General features: G+C 32.8%; 1 protein-coding gene across 2 annotated transcripts in view; it reads right to left on the minus strand.

The window, feature by feature from the left end:
- Positions 1-820: 820 nt before the first annotated feature.
- Abcb7 (ATP binding cassette subfamily B member 7) overlaps positions 821-25,881 on the minus strand; it is a 118,027-nt gene continuing 92,966 nt past the window's right edge. For both annotated transcript variants that reach the window (XM_046462130.1, XM_046462129.1), the window contains 12 exons: positions 25,011-25,143; positions 23,910-24,178; positions 23,181-23,269; positions 23,001-23,088; positions 21,937-22,111; positions 20,904-21,061; positions 20,176-20,339; positions 19,890-20,019; positions 15,988-16,159; positions 13,490-13,593; positions 11,191-11,298; positions 821-4,069 (listed from right to left, as the gene is read on the minus strand). In XM_046462130.1, the coding sequence (XP_046318086.1) occupies positions 3,854-4,069; positions 11,191-11,298; positions 13,490-13,593; positions 15,988-16,159; positions 19,890-20,019; positions 20,176-20,339; positions 20,904-21,061; positions 21,937-22,111; positions 23,001-23,088; positions 23,181-23,269; positions 23,910-24,178; positions 25,011-25,143 (1,806 nt within the window). In that variant the 3' untranslated portion in view covers positions 821-3,853. The remainder of the gene's footprint in view (positions 4,070-11,190; positions 11,299-13,489; positions 13,594-15,987; positions 16,160-19,889; positions 20,020-20,175; positions 20,340-20,903; positions 21,062-21,936; positions 22,112-23,000; positions 23,089-23,180; positions 23,270-23,909; positions 24,179-25,010; positions 25,144-25,881) is intronic.

The following is a 25,881-nucleotide window of genomic DNA, read 5'->3' on the forward strand; positions in this document are numbered from 1 at the left end:
TTCTAAAATAATTTTTTGTCAGTTAAATTGTTGCTTTGTTGAGTGCCTACTGAGCTCTTTACTTCACTCTGGAAATCCTGCCCTTCGATTATTCTTTAATAAAACTTGTGAGTAGAAAGGTGATACAGCATAAGAAGGAACAAACTGGGTATCAGGAATCAAGGCTTTTATCCAAACTTGGCCTCTAGCAAGCTCAGTGTCTCCTCTTGAAGTTCAAGTTCCTCATGTGTAGAATGAGAGCCCTGAATTAAATGACCCTTTAATTTCTTCCAAGTCTAAAATCCTATGATTTTATGAAGTAGAAGTGGAATAAGTCATCATTGGTAAACATTCCACTGTAGCTGTGTGAGAACAGGAAATACTGAAACAATACACTATTTTTTAACCAAAAACGTTCTAATCTGTTTTAAATTCGAACACATACTTCATTTCCAACTCTACCTTGCTAATCAAAATGCTGGTTTAATGCACAGTTTGCAGACAACACATTTCTCCACCCAAAGGTTTCCTTCCTAATCATCAGAATTGATAAACTGGAGGCAACTGAGAAAGCAGGGGCCTTTCACTGATTAGTCATCAAAAATATGACAGCTTAATGCTTAATGAAATCACTATAATTTGCTACCATTTTACCCCCATTATGAGCTCTGCAAACAATTACTTTCTCTCTGAAACAATGCCAAATTTTCACTTTCTGCATAAGGCTATAAGGCTATACTCACAGAGTATCTATTAATTATCTGTATTTATTTTGAGTGTGCAAATGACAAAATATCAATTTTCCCTAGTTATTGCAGAAAAGAGTTGCTTCAATCACCCATTTCTAGTCACAAAGACAATGTTTATTTAGTAATGATTTTCTACACATGTTGATATAAACAATAAAACTGTGGTAAGGGTTTCCTTGGTTGAGTTGTTTTGTCTTAACCAGTTTTAACCAGCTTATTTGATTTAATATTGTGATGTATTATACATTTTACATTCAGAATCTATATACTCAAAGAAGAAACTTTCTATAATTTAAGAAAACTGCAACTGCAAATACATTTAAATGCTTTCAATTACTAGTTCACAACAAAATAGTCTGTAATAAAGCTGCAAGGTAAGAGAAATATGAATACATATTGACAAAAGTGCTGACATATTCAGCAAGAAGGAGAGGAGCAAGATGGCAGTATGGACAAAGTGATCTAGAAATAGGGAATCATACAATCTTTAAATATCTTGCCTTTAAAGCAAAACATATTCTTACAATAGCCATCTTCACAAACCAAGTTTTATCAACATCGAAGGGAAACACAAAGTATTCATCTTAAGGTATAGAAAAGGTGCAAATCCCTGCAGAAGAACAGTAAACGCATATCTTGGGCTTGTTCATGTCCAAAAGCTAAGGCCTCTTTCTGATTCTGACAAATGACCCTTACACTTGAGCTGTTCAAAAAACTTCCAAATGAGTCCATATGCTCACCAAGATATTTCCATGTTAAGAACCTTCAGTAAAGCATCTGGCCCAGTTTTTATGATCCCAAATTACCTTGGTTTCAAGTTAATTTCTGTAAATTGGGATTCCCTCAGAATGTAAAATTTTCAGTCTTTAAAATAAAGGGATATAAGAAATAAAGCCCTATCACCTTATTCCTTTTTCAGAGCTCAAACTTCAAAACTGCAGCTTATTCATCCCAACACATTAAAAAAGCATTGTTGCAATGCTGATTTAAAAATTTATCCACATTATCCTTTTGTGTAAGTATGTAATATTGCAATGTAAAATTAGTACATTATAATTAAATACCCTTTTTCTTGGTATTTTCTGAGTGAATCATCCTAGGAAGCTTTTCTTTCATCTTAATCTGTCTATTATTTCCCTGTATAGAACAACCTTAATATAATGTGGTTTTAAGAGAAATGTCTTTAAGACTTAGTTATGGCCTCTATAATAATTGTGTTTTCCAGGTAATTTAAGTTTTTATTAACTGAAAATACTGGTTAATGACCACAGTGGCCTAGGGACCACCTGCAATCATATGAAAAGAAAATAGCTTAGCAATCTTTTAGTGGGGAAATTATCTCCACCCTGAAAATATTCCTACCCTCTTGGACTAAATCATCCCCATATCACAAAATAATTTGCTCTGGACACTGCTATTCACACTTCGAAAGGAATTATTACTAATGATTACTTCAATCTTACCTGCTTGTTTATGCAACTACACTAAATCTTTTCCACCAGCATCACTGGAAATGTATAGAAAGAATTAACAGAGATGAAAAATTTCTCTCTAGATTTCTAAACCACATTTCCAGTAATGTAGCTGATTTATTCAAAGGAAGGGCTTCTTTTACTTTCAGAATAGCTATTGCTATTTGGCTTCAGAGTAAAAAAATGTCCAAAAAAAAAAAAAAAAAACCCACAGAAAGCCAATCTACTGATTACACAACTCAGTGTTCATTTCAACTTTAAAACCCAAGATCCTGCATCACTTACTCTGGTATCAAAAACTGACTATGAAATACTGGCCTCAGGTTCCTTATCAAATAGCCTAAAGTAGATAAGTTTACATTTATCCATAGTATCCACAGTATAAAAGAAGAAATAATAATCACTCTCATACTAAATTATCACTTAAAACACATCAGAACTATAAACCAATAAAATAAGTACTTTCCTGAGAAATAAAACCTTATTATACATGGTTATGTAGCCATTCATGAGAAACAGTTTTTCAAACTGAATAATTGCTATCAAACAAATTAAAGCAAATTCATACTGAAGAAGAGAGAACTTTCTTTTCTTTATTAATTGTAAGAGATAGGGTCTTGCTATGTTGTCTAGGCTGACCTTGAACTTCTGGGCACAAGTAATCTTACTACCTCAGCTTCCCAAGTAGCTAGTACTATAGGTGTGTACCACCATGCCCAGCTTAAGAGAGGAACTTTCTATGTGAAACATATAATTATTTTAATAATTATTTCTAGTAAGAAAAACATGTTCCCCCTACCCCCAGTTAAAAATTGATTTAGTGTTTGGGTTAACTGTCATGTCAGACTTAAAGGAACTCATTAAATTACTAAAAAAGTAAAATAATACCTATGATAAAGTAATTCTGAAATGTCAACACAGATAAGAATGATGGTCATCTAATGAATATTTGTCATCATGTGCGCACACATGCATCTATAGGAATCCTTTCCTACATACCAAAGGTCATGTATATGCATGTATATTAAGGTTTTCTTCCAAAAAGTACATAGCTGGAAATACTTAAAACAGGTAAGTATAGTTATCTATCAGGTAAGACATTTAAACCATAAATGCATGTCTATTTCTGAAAAGCTCTTACTTTATGTTTAAGATCCAATTTTCACATTAATGAAGTATTTTAATTGGAGGGAAAATGAGGAAGAACAATAAATTCATATTATAGTCTGTTTAATTTTGAGAAAAAGACACTAAGTTGTCTTTTGTCAAATTGTCAGCATAAAGGAGCCTTGAAAAACTACAAAAGTTTGGAAACTTATCCGATTCATCTGGTTATGGATGTTAAATGCATACTGGGTCTCAAAAGGGTAATGGGGTAAAGCCAAAGTAACAAAAATTGTGTGATGACTATAACCAGGGCAGTAACAAGAAAATAATTCATGGTTAAATACAGATAGCACAAAATAGACTGGGAAAGATGTAACTCAAATCCCCCTTTCAACAAATCTTATCTAAAAGAATAATTATAGAAAATGGGAATGTATGACTTTTGTTTTAATTTAAACATTTCTGCTTTCAGGGCAGAATTGTACTTGAAGTGTAGTCCAAAACAAAGCAAAACAAAATGAAAGAAAAGAAAAAGTCTCATGTGACTTAGCAGGAACAGTTTCCACAGCCTTTGACACTGTTGACAATTTCTTCTTGTAGTTTCTTCCTTTCCTCCTCTTTGGACATGTTTTCTTTCTTTGCACCCCATTTGAGGTTATCATGGTTCTGCACACGGCTGCTCTGAGTATGCCACATTTCTGAGTAAATACTGCCAGAGTTAGCAAGCAAGCCATAATGGGTACCACGTTCAGCTACCTTTCCCTAATAAGCAAACACAAGAGAAACACAGAAAAAGGTCATCAAACTAGCAAAAAAACCCTAAAAGTATATGATAATTTGTAATGAAAGATTTGAAGGACTTGCATTCATTAGAATACTTCTCCTACTTCCTCATTTATAGAATAAGTAGGAGAAATTGAGGTAAGAATGCTATCTTCAGTGTTGACCTATCAGTTCCAGTGAATAAACAATACATCATGAAACTCCCAATACTATAAGTGTTTAATGTTTTATTTTTCAGGGCAGAAAGGGAAGTCTAAAAATTTAAGAAGGTAATATTTTCTATAATCAGTAAATATTCAAACCCAAACCACTGTTATTTATACAAGGATCTAAAATTAATATTCTAAAAGCCTTATGTGTAACTTGAAATAAAGATTTCATGTAATAGAAAAAAATTCATAAAAATAAAGTTTTACTTTTTCCAGTGGCTATTTTTTTTGTTAACAATGGCTATTAAACTTAGCATTGCATATATTTGATATAGATTCCAAACTCTGATCTTCAATTAATTTGTCTGTTAAACGTTTTGGGAGACAAAAGGAACTTTGTCACTTTTACTGGTACTCCTGGTAATAGGACCTTTACAAATACACCCCTAAGCAAAATAACTAAAATTTGTCTGTGCTCAAGTCTGAGTTCTGTATTTACGTACGTCCGTGAGCGTGTGTGTGTGTGTGTGTGTGTGTGTGAGAGAGAGAGAGAGAGAGAGACAGAGAGAGGGAGGGAGAGAGAGAGAGAGGGAGGGAGGGAGGGAGAGAGAGAGTGTGAGTGTTGTGGAAGATGGAGATTCATCACTCTTATATTTTCCCACATTCCCAATGTCCCATTTTTCACTCTTCAAATAACATCAGCAATATTTCAAATTTTAGTTTAGTGCTTACTTTATTATGACTATGTAAATATCTCCTGTTGCACCAAGTAGGTATTTTTGCATGTTTTTTTTTCTTCCTAGACTTGGTGACTGCTTTATTTTTCCATTTGCTTAATTTTTGGTAACTATTGGAAATCTCTCCAAAGTTTGTTATTGAATTATAAAACCCTTTTGATCATTATTTTCCTCATAATCAACTATATGAGGCAATGTATTAGTTCAATTTCTTCTACCACTCAGAGCTTTTAGATTATTTTCTGTAGCCTCAATTCTGGAGTTTTATAAAGCACCATGGTATGGGTTTTTCTTTGCTTCTCATTCATTGTAGTGGATGCTTGGTAGGAACTTTCAATCTGGAAACTCTTGCTCTGAACTTCTGGACATTCTTTGAGTATTATTTCTTTGATAATTTTCTTATTCTCTCATTTTAGAACTATCACTAGTCAGTGGATTAAATCTGACCTAATTTTCCTATGTACATATATGAACACACCACAGTGAATCCACCATTATAGAATGAGGTCCTAATTAGAATAAGATATATTCCATGTTTATATAATTATATCAAAATAGAGTCTACTGTCATATATAACTAAAAAGAACCAATAAAAAAGAATATGGGAAAACATGTATATGAATATACACATAAAACATTCATTGGGAAAGAAATATAGTGATATATTAAAATGGTTTCCTTTAACTACATTTTTAAAAAGTATGTTTTGGAGATGCTAGATTTTTTAAAATTTTCTCCTTAATTTAATATGGCGTATAAACATAGTATATTCAATAAGCCTCTTATTTAATTTTTGGATACTAATTTTTATATCTTTTTAATTTTAATTATGGAGAAGAAATGCTATATCTTGATACAAAATGTTTTTAAAAAACTACCACTAGTCAGATGTTGGGCCTCTTTGACTAATTCTTTCTTTTCTCACTTTTATTTTCACTATTTTTGCTCTATCCTTTGGATATTTCCTTGGCATTATTTATTTATCTATTTATTTCTTACATGACAATAGTGGAGTATATTACATTCATAATTATCCTTGGCATTATTTCAACAATGATATTTCTCATTTCCAAAAGCTCTTGTTCTCTGGGTATCTATCTATTTATTTATTTATTTACTTACTTACCATCTCTATTTTTAAATTTTTTCAATGTTGCAAGTTATACAATGAATATTTATATATGCTTCTCCTAGTTTAACAACTGTTATTTCAACATTTGCTTTATGTCACATTACAAGTTTTTATTTATTTATTTTGGTACCAGGGTGCTTAATCACTGAGTCAAATCCCCAGTCCTTTTTATTTTCTATTTTGAGACAGGTCTCACAGTTGCTTAGGGCCTGGGATTATAGGTGTGTACTACCACATAGCTCACTTTACACACTTTCTAAATATATATATATATTTTTGTCAAACCAAATTGAGAATGAGTTGTAGACATCATTATAATTTACCCCTAAATATTTCATTAGCATGTATCTCCTAAAAATAAGGACATTTTACTTACTGATGGGAATATAATTGTATCATACCTAGGAAATTCAGCAATGATATGATACTCTAATATAAAATTCATATTCAAACTTCATCAATTTCTCCCCAAAATGTTTATTTTTTTTCTAAGAACAAATCAGGATCAACACATTGACTTCATAACAGCTTCCGTGTGTGTGTGTGTGTGTGTGTGTGTGTGTGTGTGAGAGAGAGAGGGGGGGGGCGGGGAGAGAACAGTCACTGGCATATTTAAAATGTTTAGTCCTGCTTTTTCTTCAATGCCTTTCAGTTTGTGTTATCTAGTTGTTCTTAATTATTATATCTAAGCTAAAAAATAAAGATCCAAGCTAAACATTTTTGTAAGAAATATGTGATGATGTACCTTCAGTGCATCACATCAGGAGGTATATGAGGTCAATTTTTCCATTATTGATATTAAATTTGATCACTTGATTAAGGATGTCTACCAGATTTCCCTCTCTCATTGTACTACTTGGTAACTGAAGTCCCAAGATGCTTTATCAATAAGCCATACCCCTGGCTCTTTTTAATATTTTATTTTAAAAAGTCTTTTTTTTGCAGTACACCAAGGATTAAACCCAGGGGTGCTCTACCACTGAATTACATCCCTAGCCCTTGTTATTTTTAATTTTTAAAATTTCCAGATAAGGTCTTCTTACTAAGCTTCCTAGGCTGGCCTCAAACTTGCAATCCTCCTTGCTTCATTCAGCCTTTCAAATGTCTGGGATTACAGGTGTGTGCCACAGAGTCTGGTGAGATTTCTCTCTTTAAAGGTACTTTTTCTCTTTGTAACTAATAAGTTATATATAGGTTATATGTTCAAAATCTGTGAATATTCTGTTCCCCAATAGCTTCTCATCATGTTTCAGCAACCAGTGATGATCCTTAAGTGAATCAATTATTACAATGGTAGTTGTAAAATTTTCTACATTTATCATTTCTTTTACATGTGTTAGCTGACATTCTTAAAGAACAGCTTTCCCTTTCCCCTTGGCACTTTTTGTTTTAGAAGTATTATTACGGATGCAGGGATTAGTTTTCTACTCAGTGTGTTACAATTCATTAGTGTCATTATTCTTTTTTATGCTCTAATTATCCCAAATTTGGCCCATTCAAAATGGTTCCTGTGTCCTTGTGTTTTCACTAATTTCCCCACCCCCACTTGTAATCAACTATTTCTCCAAGGAATCTTGGTTCCTTTTAATGAGATGCAGTATTAAGTGGCCAAAATCTGTGTGCCAGTAACACTCATCGCTACTAGGTTTTCATTGCTTCTAGGCCTTTTCCACAAAAATCTGAATATTGTTTAAATATCATAAATTCACACTGATAATTCCACTCCAATATAACATTATGAGAGTCTTCTTTTTTTTGACCATTGCATATTTGTATCTTTATTATTCAAAGTGAGATATCTATTCCTAACACCATCAACACATATACTCATATGCTCAGTCTCAGATAAAAAATAGTTTCCAAATGGCTCCTATCCTCATAATACTAACCAACAACAAATTTAATAAAGAATAAATTTTCTTTAGTTCTTTTTATACTTATAATATACTCCACTGAGAGTATATTTAATTGGAGTAATATGCTGTAAAGTCATTTGGATTAATTCTATTTTTAAAATACTTTAGTATACATGACACAGTATTTATCTTTCTTTTCTTTCTTATGTGGTGTTGAGGATCCAACTCAGTGCCTCACATGTGCTAGGCAAGCACTCTACCACTGAGCCACAATCCTAGCCCTAATTCTATTTGTATTCTATGTGGTTATCAATTTTATACGTAGTTTTGCTGCTTTCTGCTTATATTCAATTTCCCCCCATCCTTGTTGATTTAATTTTATTTTTGAATAAACAAAAATACCAATACGGTTCAAAAGTAAAACCAATATAAAAAAGTATACTCCTAAGTCACATTCTCTTCCCTATCTGTTATCACCCTTTTCCGTTCCCATCCTGTATGTAGCCAATTGCTTCCTTCTGAGTTTCTTTTTCCAAATATAAGCACATATACATATATTCTTTTTACTTCATCCTCCTTGCAAAAGGTGTCATACTATATACTATGTACTCTTTTGAAGCCTACTTTTTTTCCCTTTTAACAATCTACCTTAGAAATCATGCCACATAAGTTTCCTTTACTTTTCTTAACAGCATTTGCTCTTATTTTAGAAATGCTATATTTTCCATGACCTCTAGAGATATTATATTTTAAAGTTTCTTACACTCTCTGTGCTGTTTACATTTTCTACTGTGTTCCTTTTTTCTGTTTGTTTTAGAGGTCTTCCTTTATTATCCACTGATATTTAATAATAGAGCATTAAGAGCTGATCAGGATGGGCAACTAGCCCATTTTGTTGGGGTCCCCAAATGTACATCTTTTATTTCCGGGGCTACCTTTGTTTATTCAGAATACTCCAATTATCTGCTGATGAGGAAAGGAACAGTGATGGCAGAAATAAACAACTGTGGCAAAATTCCTGGAGCAAGTGATATGAGGGATATGGTTTGATCCTGTGGTATGTTTTAATTTCCAGTTAATTTTACCTTCATTGCTAATGTATTTGGTGGTTTTCTTGTATCTAGAGATGTCCTGATAAGAAACTTTCCTGCTCCTTGCTTAGGTTGGGAAGGATTAAACACCAGGCTGCGGGGTGGGGTGAGGAAGAGCCCTGGAAACACTATTTATTCTATATACATTTAATTTTGTTATATCAATCTTATGCCTTTGCACAATACCTGGGTGGCTCCAATTACTGAATGTTTTCAGGGGTCTACAACATATACCAAGTTGCTTTTTATTGATTTCCTCTCCATTTTGGCACATAATATTCAAATATATCAACTGTGCTAATCTCTCTATCTACTTAACATCTTCCCCACATTTGCTGATGTCTTTTGTTCACTATAATTTCCTCTCTTAGTATATTTGTGCTTGTGGGTTTATACTTATTTTACTCCTTTATGTTTGTTTTAGTATGATTGGAGAGAGAAGAGATAAACAAATATGTCTAATCTTCTATGTTTAACTAAATATCCCTTAGATATGCCATCTTAACACACATATTCTAAGAGACTACTGACAGAACACATGAGTTGACCAACAACCAACTGAAATAAAGGTCACATTAGTTTCACTAGAAAATGAAAATCTGTTATCTTTATAATCAAGCAACTGTAGAACCATCAAATTATCAACATAAGGAGATTTTAGATCTAGGTGCTATGTTCATTAATAAATTAGTTCCAATTATAATCTAAAACCCACTGGCAACATTATGATATAAATGAATACACACTGTGATCCTCATGGCATGAGATAGACAAGTCCATGACTGTTAAAGTACTTGATCATTTTCTATTTGTAAGGGGAGGCTCTAACTATATGACTGCCTATAACTGGAAAGCTTACTAATAAGCACAAAACCCAGATTTCAAAAAATAATTTGGTCAATATCATTCCCCAGTTTAAAAAAATCACCAGATTATATTTCAGATTCTTGAATGCCAATGATATGAGATGGTATATTTAAATATTTTCCATTTAAGACATTCTGGTATAATAATACTAGAAAAATCAGTTTATTTTCTAATGAATATAAACATTTATAAACTAAGTAACAGAAAGGCCTAAAGTCACAAGTATAAAATTCACATAGAAAATAAATAGTATATACACCACAGCACTCAGCACCATATAAAAAGTTTTAGGGGACTGAAAAATTACCTTCCAATAACTCAATATGCAGAAAGCACATAATACTTTTTTTCTCTGTTAACTCTCAGTGAATAGGCTTTCAAAATTTTAATTTCCTAGAAGTTACTAGAAGGGAAAAATAATCATAGAAAAGGCTGAATATGATATGGAAAACTGAACAATGTTAGACACAATCAAGTACTAAGAGTTGGGGAGAAGAGGTCCTTACAGAAAGGAGAAAAAGAAAATATTACAAATTTTAAAATTTATCAATCACACTAGTGATACTCTGATTTGTTCAGGACACTTGTATAGTAAGTAATTCCTTCAAAGGAGATAAAGCTGCCTATTTTCTTATCTTCTCCATAAGAAAAAACAAAATAAAAATGATCATGTTTGAAAATCACCAGTTTACTTTATTATCTTTTAGACATCAAGGGTACGAGCTGTGCTAGAAAAATTAAAATACATATCATAGCAAAGGCATAGAGCAAAGCTTCTACTCGGAGCAAAAACTAATGTAGAAAAATTCATTTATGGGGCTGGGGATGTGGCTCAAGCAGTAGTGTGCTCGCCTGGCATGCGCGGGGTGCTCGGTTCGATCCTCAACACCACATAAAAAATAAAATAAAATAAAGATATTTTTAAAAAAACAATGGTTTTTTAAAAAAAGAAAATGGGATGTTTAAAAAAAAAGAAAAATTCTTTTACATATACACCCTTGAAAACCTGCTTCTATCTGAAGATTTAATGCTTTCTTTATCAAATTTTTGCTTTTAGTGCTTTAACAAAGAGAGAGTTAATAGAGTTTACTCCTTCTTGGAAATGACATGCATTCTTTCCTACAAAAGAGGCTAAAATCAGAACCCCATGGGTATTCAATCTCATCCAAAGAACATAAACTCTCTATATATTATTAGAAACAATATTTGTTTCTTATATCAATAACAATCCCCAATGCTCTTTGAATACTAACATTTAATCTCTTACCTGGTCCAAAACAATGATTTCATCTGCATCAACCACTGTTGACAATCTATGTGCAATGAAAACAGAAGTTCTATGTCTGACCACATCCCTCATGGCACCAAGAATAGTCTGCAAGTTTGACAAGAAGAGTCAGATGGAAAAAAATCAACCCATTAGGTAACTGTAAATGAAAATAATCATATATCTCTTAATGGAACATATAAAATGTCAATTAATATTTTATGATGCAAGTTTTATACCAGAACCAAATAACTGACCTCTAATTTTAAAAGAGGAAGAGAAAATCAAGCAGAAAGGAAAAGTAAATACAACTACATAGTAATGGGAAAAATTATTAAGATAGGTGACATTTCTGTAAAACACAAAGTCTGGGGAAAGGTAGATATTTCCTTCACTTAAAAACTAAACAAACAATCAGCAACTCCAGTGACATCAGGAGCATAGCCAAATATGTTTGTCAACAAGAACAAAACTAAAATGAGGAGGCTCTCAAATGATAGGACACATCAAAATTTTAAATCAACCAGGGAAAGACAGGGAGACTTGAAGAGTACAGGAATATTAGTTCTTCCTTAGTTGAAACTCAGAGGACAGAAGGGGAGATAAAGACATCCGTGTATTTTTAACTTGAGGAAATCTTAATGCAGTCTGAAAAATACATTTTTGTTTGTTGACTGTAAAATTGGAAACCTGGGTCTAAGTACAGCTGGCCAGATGGAAATAGCAGTGTAGCTGGTGGGGATGTGCCACTGGTTTCCTACAGCTACTTCTAAACATTTTCTTTATTAAAGGTATAAAATTATTGACAGCAGATGGCTACACAAAAAAGAAGACCTGTATTTTACTAAGGCAGACCAAAAATCAAGTACAGGGCCAATACTAAGAAAAACTGCAATTTTTATCCTTAAGAATTTAAACTCTGACATCCTATAGAGTGCTCTGGACCTTTTATAAAGGCTTATTCAAATTTCCCAATCTTCTGGTAACTCTTTCCCTTTGCGGGGGGTTCTCTGCAAACTCTTAAAGGGTTATATTCTATGACATAATAAAACTAAGTGATTCCCATAAAGACACTTTTAATTTGTGGTAGTATGACCCATTTTTCAGTGTAAAGTTCTCATAAGCAGGTTCCTACTCAAATAAATGGGATTTGGTCCAAGTTAAGGTTCACTTTAAATATAACAAATCAGCTGGGTGCAGTAGTGCATAACTGTAGTCCCATCTATTTTGGAGGTGAGGCAGAAGGGATCACAAGTTTGAGGTCATCTTAGGCAATTTAGTGGAACTCTGTCTTAAAGTTAAAAGGGCCAGGGATGTAGCTGTGTGGTACAGTACTTGCCTAACGTATGTGAAGCCCTGGGTTCAATCACTAGCACTATATAGACAAAAAACAACAAGAACAACAACAAAAATATAAATCCCCATGCTAACCAGTTCACTTCAGAATTAAATTGCTTTAAACATGCTGCTTATTTAATAATGTGTCCTAAAATGTAACTCCCTAAGCAAATATTGCATCATACAGCCTATAAATCTGAAAGTAGAGCTATCCTTCAACACTAGGTTAATACTAAGTACTAAATTAGAAGGTAGATGATAATGATTTCATCTGCATCAACCACTGTTGATGGAGGCAACTGACAAAATCTGCCTATCTTCAGTTCTAGATTAAGGGGATTTGTTAATGAAATTATCATTGCTGTTGAGACTTAAGTGTGTAATATAAAGATTTTACAAAGTGTAATGTAGTTGCTGGGGTAGTATCGTAACATCAGTGCCACAATATCTTGGTGTTTAAAATATTTCCTGTGAAATGAGTATAAATTGATACCAGTGCTGAAGGTTGTGTGTACCTGACTTGCACCTCAATGAGTTGATCTATAAGAATTGAAAGGCTTTCTGGTGAGCACTGTATCACAAGTGTCACAATCACTTACATGACTTACATTAATAAGTACTAAGTGGCAGTAGGAGAGAAACAAAAATCCTCTTCTGTTCAGCACATTAGGCAATTTGTACAACTTTGCAAGGTGCAGGGGTAATACAACATCATTATAAGGTGTCACATAATTCCAAAATGAGACATGTTTGCAAATAAACTTAATGTGATAGCTAGTTTGATGTGAAATGGCATTCTAACCATCAACACCTCCTACATGGGGGAAAGGGCTAGGCATTTTGCTTTATGGTACCTCTACTTGAAGATCATTTAAACTACAAAGAAATGCAGTCATTCTGTTAAAACTTATAAGGAAAAATGTTAAACATTAAAGAGCTATATATTTTCATTATCATTTACCTCTTCAGTAATTGAGTCTAATGATGAAGTGGCTTCATCATAGACAATGATTGGGGGGTCCTTCAAAATGGCTCTTGCAATTGCTACTCTTTGCTTTTCTCCTCCTGATGAAGAAAAATTTTAATTTAAGAAAGCACAGAAATATTTTATGTTGCTAGTATTCCTATTGGTTATGACCATCAAATAATATCATCAAAATTCAACTATGCTCCTGATTATTTTTCATCTTATTGTGTATGATATAATATGTATGATATCCTTTACCAAACTATATTTCCTTGAACATAAATACTGAAATTTGACTATGTAGCAGGCATAAGAGCGAGAATGAGTAGGGAGCCTAACAACTTGAATTCTGTAATTGTTCTTCTCACCAAAAACATGCTCATTATATGTTGTTTATAATATAAATACTTCTCAATGAATACCAATCTCAGAAAGAAAAAAATTCAATATTAGAGAACCAACAAAGCCAAACACAAATTGGATCTGAAAACTTAGTCAGGCATGGTGGTGCACACCTGATCCCAGTGGCTCGGGAGGCTGAGGCAGGAGAATTGTAAGTTCAAAGCCAGCCTCAGCCACAGCGAGGCACTAAGCAACTCAGTGAGACCCTGTCTCTAAATAAAATACAACATAGGGATGGGGATGTGGCTCACTGGTCAAGTGCCCCTGAGTTCAATCCCCAGTACACTGCCCCCTCAAAAAAACCTGAAAACTTGAAAACATGAAACTATGAATATAAATTGATGCCTTGACATAAACAAGTTCCATTCAGCCAGTATTCTCAAGGATGTTTTTGATAGAATGCTATTTATTCTTCAAAATTAAGGGTATATACTATATATCTCTTATTTCCACTTAGTTATTAGTTATAGGTATCTAGCATAACATATTTTTTAAAACTAAAAGGAAACAAAAGCCCAAAAGATTATGTGATTTGTTCAAGGTCACAAAGCAAGTTTTAGCGAATCTAGACTAGACCTGATTTGATTCCCAGTCCAATATTCCTCTTATCACAATATAGAAGCCCACATTTATTCACAGAAATAAATATTTAGAAAATATTTGTCTTAAGTAGTGAACATATTTAGTGAAATATTAAAAAAAAAAAAACCTTTCTTCGATCACTGGGACTCCTCTAGGTCTAAAGTCATTACTGTTATATAAAAATACAGTTGGGGGCGGCTGGGGTTGTGGCTCAGTGGTAGAGCACTCATCTAGCATGTGCGAGGTGCTAGGTTCGATCCTCAGGACCATATAAAAATAAATAAAATAAAGGTATTGTGTCCAACTTCAACTAAAAATATGTATACATATATATATTTTTAAAAAATACAGTTGGAAGTAGAAAACATAGAGCTTTATTTTGGCTTTTCTTTTCCATTACATATTAAATTAACAGTCTGAAAAATACTTGCATTTTTCCACTTTAGTAACATTAGGAACAAACTCTCCTGGTCGATTATCTGGTCCATTAAGTATTATTTTATTTTTTACTTTTTCAATGATTATTATATTTGATCTCCTTATGTCTAATATTGGTTAAATTTATATTCATGCTATCCCTATTTCATAAGATCAAAATTCTCCTATCAAAGCAGGTTCCATACCAGAATTATCTACCTGCCCACCTATCAATTCAGTAGCAGAAAGCTCCTCAAAGAAGTAGTTTCTAAGAAGAATTAGTTTTGACATGCCTTTCAAATTTCAAGAAAATCAACTTAGTTTTAATTCTATTCAATAGTATTTTAAAACTAGGAGAAGAAAAGCTAGATATTAAGCAATACATTGCTCATTTTAAGGAGTTTGGTTTAAGGCAATATAAAATAAGTAAGAATAAGTTTTCTTTAGCTATTGCTACCTCCAAAGGCATGTAGAGGGCAAAAAATATTAGAAAACAGAATGTGGCATAGCTGGCTGAGGCAAAATCAAGTACTGAGAAGGCTAATCTATATTACATGGTAAATTGGGGATCATTACAATTTGATAAATGGACCCATACTTGAGGATGGGCTAGTTAATTGAAAACAACTTGATTAAGAGCAATGGCTAAGTATAAAGGTGAATTAGAATGATAAAAGCATATTATACTACCAAGTTATGACCAAATTACCACAATCTAATTTCACTTGAAAATAAGCTTCTCTTAAAATTTTCTAAACCTACATTAAAACTTTCCAATAGATTGCTAACTCCATGACAACAGACTTGTTTGTTTTTCATATTTTTAACCCTCAAATCATTCAGCATAGTAACTTTCACATAGTATGCACCTACTAAATGAAGTTGGTTTGTAATGAAGAGGAATGGGAATTCACTAAGATTCATGTAAGAGATTCTTTATTTCTGCCTTGCTTTGCCCCTAATCTATACATTTCCTCCATAAGCTAAATTAGAACAAAGAATAAATGTAGAGATGTAGCATATAAGTGGTTCTGATAAATAAGTTTGAAAGGAGTATACAAGTGGGAGGCAGGTCTAAAATCACTGATCACCTGAAAGCTTGAGTCCTCGTTCCCCTACTTGGGTGTCATATCCATGTGGCATTCGAAGAATTGCATCATGAAGTCCAGCTAATTTTGCCACTGCATATACTTCCTCAGGTGAAGCATTGATGTTTCCATATAAAAGGTTGTAGTAAATAGTATTATGGAAGAGGACAGCATCCTGAAGCAGATTTACATACAGACACACATATATTTATATTCATTCCAAAAGAATTTGAACAATTATATAGATATAAAGGCATAAAGAATAAAATATGATAGCCCCTTTTATCACCCCAACTCTAAAATTCCATTTCCCTTTTCAGAACTATCACCATGAGCAGTTTGTTACATATAATTTCAGATTTTTAAAAAATGCATTTGTAAGCCTAAATATATATGGTTTTCCCCCCAAAACAAGTGGGGCCATCCTGTACTTATTATTTTTCAAATGGGTTTTCCACTTAACATATCCTGGAGATTTTACAAGTTAATAAAAGAAGCCTACTTCATTCTTTTTACTAATTGTATATTTTAGACTATGGACATACCATAATTTATCTATTTTCCTATTGATTGACATCAATGTGATTAATAAATAACTGTGGCTATAATGTTGGAATAAAGCATCATTATATATATGACTGTGCATCTGAGTATACTTTAATCAATAGAGTATGAGGTTGTCAAATCCCCATATCTTTAGCAATCTTGCATATTAATTTTAAGTTGCTGCTATTTCTAGAGGTAGAATGCTGTTTAAATGAGCACTTCCTTAATTACTAATGAGGTTGAATATGTTTTTCTATATTTCTAGGAAGCTTTGACACTGGACTTGAAATGCAGAAAAAAAAGAATTTTTTACACATATGTGTAATATATTAAGTAACACTAATTTACTTAAAGTGAACATTCATCTCACATTTTTCTTTCAGTCTTCAAATAGGTGAAAGGCTATAGTTAGTAAGGTGAAATAAAATGATGCCATTAGTTCACATGAACCAGGATATACAATTAAAATCTTCTTTGACATCAAAATCACACTCAGAATTTCAGATATTATTTCAAATAATAACAATATTATTTGACAATAAAAAAGTTCTCATATTGGGATGGTATCCAAAAAGTCCAAAATTGTATATATACAAAGTACTATATTCTGAAAAAGTTAACAAATACTAAAAATCTGAAAACAGAAAATAAAGGTAAAAAAATATTAATTAACTATTGGACTTTTTTTCATGACTTGCTAAATGAGATTTCACCTGCTCTTGCCACATACAATAAATGAGTAACTATGTGAGATGTTACTTCACTACAGTAACCATTTTATTATCTATATAATTTTCTCTAATTCAGGCCCCAGTACTTCCCCCTTCTCTTCTCTCCTCCCTCCTACTGTTCCCGTTATACCACTACTTATCTTTCTGCAGTTTATACAAACTGAATGTTATGAATTTCAAAATCCTTGTTAATCTAATAGGTAAAAAAAACATTATTCATTTAATTTACATGTATAAAGCCTCTTATTAGAATAAGTAACTTTTCTTTTGTTTATTGACAGTATATTTTTTCTTTTGTGAATGAAGTATTTTATTCCTCAAAAGAATGAGGGTAAACATTAAATAGCCCAAGAGAATGGCAGGAATTTAGTTATATGAATGAGAATATTGAGCCCTATATAGTTAGTCCAGAATCCAGATCACTTGACAAACAGTGTTTCTCAGCAGGTCTACATACCATTTATCAGAATCACATAGGATACATATTAAAAAATGCAGGTTTCTGGGCCCCATATTGCCCTCTAGAATCACAACTAGGGTGTGTGAAGAAGTGAAATTTCAATCATCTCCCTAAGTGACTTATACTCACTTAAAATCTGGAATTCTCATTAAAAGAGAGGACAGAAAAGACTGTCCTGTGTTAGATTACTTGGGGACTTTTTACAAGATACATATCCTACTCTAATCACTTTCTTACAGTTTCTCCCCTCCCTCTTTTCCATATTTTGATCTGTTCTCTCAGGGATTTTATTCCAGTTTCAGGAATCAACTTTATGATAATTGCTAGCTGCAACTAATCCCCAAGTCTCTCTATGTGCTTTCAACATCAGAAAAATCTCACATCCTTTTAAATTTATCTATTTTTTTGTCTTTTCAGGTATTATTTTGAATTTATTTTCTCACAAAGTCACTCAGCAAATATTTATTAAATGCTTACTATGGGTCAGGCAATGTGCTTGGTACTAAGGGCAGTAGTGTTCAAGACATGATGCAAACTGGCAGTTGAACTGCTCTGTAATTATAAATTCATTATATTAAAAGCTGTTCAAAATTATAATAATAGTTTTCATTTGCTGAACAATCTTGTGATAGATATTGTGCTTGGTACTTTAAACATACTATCTCTAATATGTAACAATAATCCTATCCTGTAAGATAAAAGGTATCCTTACTTTAGAGATGAGGAAACTGAGATCCAGGGTTATAAAACTAATGAGGTTTAAAGGTGGCATTAGAATCTAGGTCAGCTTGACTTTATTCTGTGCCATTCTATTATGCCATCATTCTAGGGCTTAGTAATTTTCCCATCATGCAGATATCCCATTCAAGTTTTTTTTTCCTATGCTTTTGTTAAATGTTCTTTTTGGTAACAGACGTTCACCTGTAGAAAGATCCTACAGAATGACAGAAGATCTTTGTCACCTGCTTCTTGGGGGATTACTATCCAGAATAAATTAAAATCTCAAAAAGCTCAACATCAAAAAAATCCAATCAATAAATGGGCAATATATTTCAACAGACATCTCTTCAAAGAAGAAACACAAATAGCCAACAAATATATGAATAATGTTCAATAACCCTAGCAATCAGGAAAATGCAAATACAAACTACACTAAGATTTCAACTTATCTAGTCAGAATGGTAATTATCAAGAACACAAATAAATACTGTGGAGAATGTAGGGGGAAAAGGTGCATTCATACATTGTTGGAGGGTTAGTACAACTACTTTGGAAAGCAGTAGGAAGATTCCTCACAACTAAGAATGGTGATTCCAACTAAGAATGGAATCACCACATGACCCACCTATCTCATTCCTCAATATTTATCCCAAAGACCTAATATCAGCATACTATAAGATACAACTAAACCCATCTTTATAGCAGCACAACTGACAATAGCCAAGTTATGAGACCAGCCCAGATACTGATGAACAGATGAATGGATAAAGAAAATGTGGTACACACACACACACACACACACACAAAATGGAGTTCTACTCAGCCATAAAGAAGAAAGAACTGTGGCAATTCCTGGTAAGTAGTTGCAACTGGAGATTATCATGCTAAGTGAAATAAACCTGACTCAAAAAATCAAGGTTTGAATGTTTTCTCTCAAGTGCAGAACCCAGACCAAAATAAGGGGAAAAATGGAGGAAATTTCATGAAAATAGAAGAGGGATCAGTGGAGTAGAGGAACGAGTTTGAGGGGAAGAGAGGAGGGATTGGAAAAGTGAGGATGGTAGAATAAAACTGACTAAACTGTCCTATGTACATTTGAATATACCATGGTGAATTTTGGCTTTATGTAGATTTATAATTAACTAATTTTTAAACACTATAAATAAATACAAGAAAAGAAACAGGGAAGGAAGGAGGAAAGGGAGGTACTGGGGACTAAACTGGAGCAAATTATATTTCATGCTTGTATAATGATGTCAAAATGAACCCCAATATTTGTGTAACTTTAATGCACTAATAAAATTTTTTAAAAAAGAAGTTGAACTGTAGGGCCTAACACTCCCCACTTAATTAGCATATGCTGACTCCTCAGATTCAAATTATTATAGTTTACATAACCATCAACCCAATAAATCTTCCAAAAATTGTATTTTTCTGTTTTTAAGTACCTGTGGTACTACTCCCACTGCCCTCCGAAGGCTTTCCAGGCTTACATCTTGTATATTTTGACCAGCAAGATAAATGCTACCTTTTTGAGGTTCATAGAAGCGAAACAACAGCCTCACTATTGTGCTTTTCCTGAAATTGGAGACAAGGAGAGGTCATTTAGCTTCCATTGGCATCAGGAAACCCTAATTTTAAACCACAGTAATCAATTCATTAGGATAAGAATAAAATCACATTCAGAATTTTCAATCAGTAATGAAGAATTTTATAAATAACTAAATTACCCACCCTGACCCACTACCTCCTACAATGGCCACTTTCTTTCCTGCAGGGACTTCAAAAGATACTCCACTAAGGACTTTCTGTCCTTCAATATATTCAAAATGCACATTATCAAAGGCCACCGTAGCTGTCTGTGGGGTGATCTGAAGGGGAGATGCCATCGCTTTGTCCTAACAGGGAAGAGGAAAAAAAAAAAACACTTTACATACTACCTTAGAGTACAGCTATACCGATATTTTTTTTTTAACAGAGAGATAAAAGGAAAATAATGGGGAAGGAGAAGGTTTATGAAAGTGGAATTAGAGCACTTCCAAGCATGCTTTTAAAGATTTGTGTTTTTTACTCCTCACTGCTAAGGTTAAAAAAAAATTCATGAATGGTTTGGCTGCTGGACAACTTTTGCAGGGGGTGGGGGAGGGTTAGCAGGGAAGTAAAGGGCTGAAGGATGTGAGGAGAGGCAATCATATATTCTGCAGCATTATTAGCAAATATAAATCCAGTATAAGTATGAATAATTTAATAAGTTTTAGTTTCTAGGTATAAAATTTTTTCCTAACATTGTTTTTAAACATAGAAATGAAATCTATAACAATCTCTTAGTACACTTGACAGCCCCAATTCTTGCAAGAGAGAAATTAGTTTGCTAACATGATAAGAGTATTCCCCTAGAATAATCCAATAATAATGAGATGATGCTCATATATTTTTGAAAAGGTACTAAATAGATTACTTACTTTAATTCGGGTGTCTACCTTGAGTAGAGTAAACAAGGTGTTCATATCTATGAGTGCTTGTCTAGTCTCTCTATATACAGTTCCCAGAAAGTTAAGGGGTAATGAAAGCTGAAAAAGCAGTCCATTCACCATTACTAGATCTCCAACAGTAAGGGTACCTTAATATGCAAACGGCAGAAGGAAAAAAAAAGATATTTTAGATGAGAGTCATAAACTTTCCCAGTTTAAAGAGAATTTTATAGCTATTAATATGAAATCCAGTGTAAAATATGTATAATCAACAACTCTTAGGCTGTTTCAATTTCAAAGCATTCAAATCCATGATTCAGATAATACCGGGAACTTGGTATATATTAAGTGCAATGGGAAAGTCCATCTACACACTATAAGACACACAAAAAATGGTTTAATTAATGATAGAAATGGAAGGTTAAAAAAACTTTCTTCTCTAAAACATAAGTGATTGTTTCTTTGTAGTATACATTCAAAAATTGAAACTAATGGATATATCATGACTGAGAATATTAAATCTCATATTAATTTCACCATGAATGAATTCTAATTGAGGGGGGTTACACAAAAGAGGTACAGACATATTACTTTTGAAGTTATAGAAATGAAAATATTAATAAAAGATTATAAGGTTATGGTAATTCTAAAAGCAAGATGTTTTTCCCTTTTAATCCTTTGGACTAAACACTGAACTAATGACTTTGATTTCCAGGCCTATAAGTGAAACCAGAAATACTGAACACTAAAATAACCTTGCTCCTCAAAGATTCAGGTTGTAGACCCATAAAATGTAGAAACAGTAATCCCAATCAATGAGAGAGCCAGTGCTAAACAAAAAGAAGAGATGATCACTCGAGAACACACATTCTGATACAAAAAGGAAACCATTACAAAAGTGCTAAAGTACTTTATTGAACACCCTTTATAACTAAGACTAATATACACATTCTTTTCATTAATCTTAGTTACAAAAGTTAAGTTTTATATAGTCTATAAAATGTGATAACCACAGATGCATTACCTGCCACAATTCCCTGACTGGCAAGCACCATTATAGCTGTTAAGCCAACACTGAAAATAGCACTTTGGCCAAAGTTCAGCATAGCCAGAGTAGAGGTACTTTTCAATGAAGCAGTCTCATATGTCTTCAAAAATCCATCATATCTCTGTGCTTCATATTTTTCATTATTAAAATACTGCAAAATACATAGAAACAGTAACTATGGACAAGTATAACAGGTATGTATTCTTTTTTTAAGTGATTAGTATAGGTTCCACCTGACTTCATATCTGGATACAATCTTGTACTACAGACTTCATTTTACAAACTTACTTTCGATACACTGGACTATGGTACTCCTGCAGTTTTCTATGATAGGTTATATTATAAAAGTTCATAAAATTCATCCAGTAAACATTTACTGAATGCATACCTAATGTGAACCCAGATCTAAATTTATTTAGATCAATGACACTTCCTTCAGGAAACCTGCCCCAGATCCTCTGAGACTCAGAATTGGCAGTTCCCTTTGCTACAAATTATGTCTTTCTGTTCGTCATCTGCATGCTTACTTTAACTCTTCTACTTTTGGTATATCATAAAATTCTGGGAGGGAAGGGATTACGCGATAATCATTTTTTACTACCCTCTCCTATACAGCACTTAGCATAATGCTTTACATATAAGGGGAATTCAGTAACTATTTGTTAAATGGAAAAATGAACAAATAAATGAAAGAATTAATGAAAATCACTATGCTAGGTACCCTAAGAGATACAAAAAGGGTTAAGCACTTACATGCCAGCTAATTATCTCAATGTTCATTCTGAATCAAGATGTTAACAATATATTTATGATCATTATAATTAATTCAGAAAGTAAAATTCTGATGCTGCTAAATAAAAACAGGTAAAAATAAAGGGCAATGTCTAAAACAGAAGAAAAACTTAGTATTATTCCATAACCTAGAGATCCTATCCTTATCCTAACACAAAGCTCTCACTTATAGCACCTATTAAATTAAATGGCAGAACAAATCTTGGTGCAGTATGAAAGGCAGAGGAAAGTACAATTAAACACATTACCTTCACAGTTTCATAATTCAGCAGTGAGTCTATAGCAGCATTACCTGCATCATTATCCGCTTTGTTCATTTCTATTCTAAATCTAGTTCTGTAAGACAAAGATTTGCACAGGCATGAAATGTATGTTATAAAAGCATCGCTAAATTCTGGACTTTGACTGGGCCCTGAGGAATACCATACCTCCACCGTGTGACTGCAACTGTGAATGCTGTGTATGCACCAAGTGTTCCTAGAGTTACCAATGCAAACTGGGCACCACATTTGTAATACTGGAAAAAGTTCAAGAGAAGAAATGAGAAACAATCATTGTTCTTGTCAAACAGTGTATATGATCCAACAGCAAATCTCAGTCACAAGATATTAATTAAAAATATTAAGGTAGGAAGTATATATGACAATAACTGGTGAAAAACCTTAGACAATCTACTTTGGGTAACAAGGAAAGAAAGCCAAATTTCACTTGCCACATTTATACTGTCATCAAATGCTAATACTAAAATAGTACAATAAGCTTGAAGAGGAACAAAAACTGTACATGTATACATATTTTAAGTATAAAAGATGAAATTGTCATAAATTTTATGAATGGTGAATAGCAACCTAGATACTCTGAGCATATCAATCTGATGCCATATATAAAAATCTCTGTTAAAAAACACTTCACAAACACTAGCTAATTAATGGTCTATGTGTAGGATTAAACAGTTCTAAACAATAACAACATGTAAAGAGCTTGGACAGCCCTTGAAAGCTTGTGGCAAAATAATTAAACAAACTGCATAATCTTTCTTTCTGAATTTAATTTTCAAAACCATGGGCAAGCAATAGCACAGCAGCTTCAAATATTCAGTAGCTGCCAATGAGAATACTAATAAGATAAAAACTTGCTATAAAGACTGCTTTACTTACCAAAACACTACTGACAAGTGTCATTTCAAACATGATGGGGAGAAGATTAAATACCAAAGCACTCAGGACAAAACTGATACCCCTTGTCCCTCTGTCAATAGCCTTAGATAAAGCTCCTGTTTGTCTGCTCAGGTGGAAACCCAGATCCAGGTTGTGAAGATGGAGAAAGACATTTTTGGCTATTCTTCGAATTGAATTTTGGGCTACTTTTCCAAATACTGCATTTCGAACTTCATTAAAAAAGGCAGCTCCAGCTCTTGATACACCATCTAGTAATACATTATAAAGAAAAAATGAGGTGTAAAAACATTAGAATCAAGGGATTGAAAAAATGTTTGTACAATGAATACTCAATCAACAAATATATCACAGAATATTTATACTAAAAGAAACCTAGAAATCCTTTATCCTAACTAGAACTGACTTTTCTGGCACGATGAATCTCTCCTGGTTTTATTTTTCCCCAGATTTCAGAGGCTGATTTTTCCCATTAAAATACTCTCAATAAATAATAGACCATATGGCCTTATTATGGATACATGTACAATATCTGTTAAGGTTTTTGATCTAGTTCAATTCTCTGAAATAGCAAATAATAAAAATAAGATCCTGAAAATTCAAGTTTTAACTAAAAGCATGCTCCTACTCATATTTCATAAAATCTCCTTTCTAATGCATGGAACCACATGGGATTCATACTGTTTTTAAAAATTTCACATTTGTGTCATAACTACTAAATTTATTTACATATCTATCATTATTTACCTATTTTTTCTTTAATAGCTAACAATAGCAAGAAAATAACTGGCCTTATTGAAAAGGTATTTATAAAAAGCCTATTAAAAATGGTTGTTATAAATTTAATGTCCTATTTAATATTATTATTTTCTAGAATGTAGAGAATGCCACTATTATCATAGACTTTTGCAAAGTATACCATACAAAGAAATTCTAAAAATCATATATAGAAAATCTCACATAAAATAATAAACATCCAAAATACTAAGTTGTGTTTGTGGTGAAAAGGTCATCTGCTCAAATATGATGAACCCTTCTTGAAGAAAGTCAACACCTGTAGACAGATTAAAGAATCACACATACAACCAATCAGAACTGCTGTTGCCATGGTTGCAACTGTATTTGGTGCATCACTCAGGTTCAGCATGTTTCCCGACATCTGGTTGAGGCTGTCTACAGCATATTTAAACATGAAGGGAACCACAATATTCATGGCCTAAAAACATAAAAACATCCATTATCCACCATACATAAAATAATTATTTGTAAAAGTACAAACTTAATTAATACTTATGGAAATGTTCAGAAATTAACCATTTGCTGGTATTGGAATGATTTCCCCAATTTGTAAAGATAAAATCTTTGGCATTGGGAGAGCTATCATTTCAAGATTTTTATATCACAGTACCATGTTAATGTTCATTTACAAGCTATGTGAATTTGTCTAATGCTCCTGCTTCCATGGAATGATCCTTGATCGGTCACTCAAAAATGTGCTTTCTGCCATCTGAAATTCTACAGAGCTCATAGAACTTAGTGCCAAACTGCTATATATTTATTTGTTTGGGTACACATTTTGCTTTCCTCCTATAAAATTTTTAAATATCTTTATTTTTATCAATCTATCATTTATTTATCTATTTTATGTGGTACTGAGGATCAAACATGTGTGAGGCAAGTGCTCTACCACTGAGCTACAACCCCAGCCGCTCCTACTGTAAATTTGAGGGTCTGTATCTCATTACTTTTTGGTCTTACCCATGCTGAGTATAATGCTTTGTATATAGTTGATATTCAATTCACATTTTAAAGATGAATTTTTTTCACCATGAAAATGGTAAAAACTGAAATTATATAGCAAAAAGGACCTCAAAAGCTGATAAAGTACAAGTATCTGTGGCTGATTCATTATTTTTAAAAATATGTGTAGATTTATTTTCCCCCCAAAGATCCT

This window comes from Marmota monax, unplaced genomic scaffold (assembly GCF_021218885.2).
Source record: "Marmota monax isolate L192 unplaced genomic scaffold, Marmota_monax_Labrador192_F-V1.1 WCK01_AAM20220418_F8-fsc00192, whole genome shotgun sequence".
In the NCBI taxonomy this organism is placed as follows: domain Eukaryota; kingdom Metazoa; phylum Chordata; class Mammalia; order Rodentia; family Sciuridae; genus Marmota; species Marmota monax.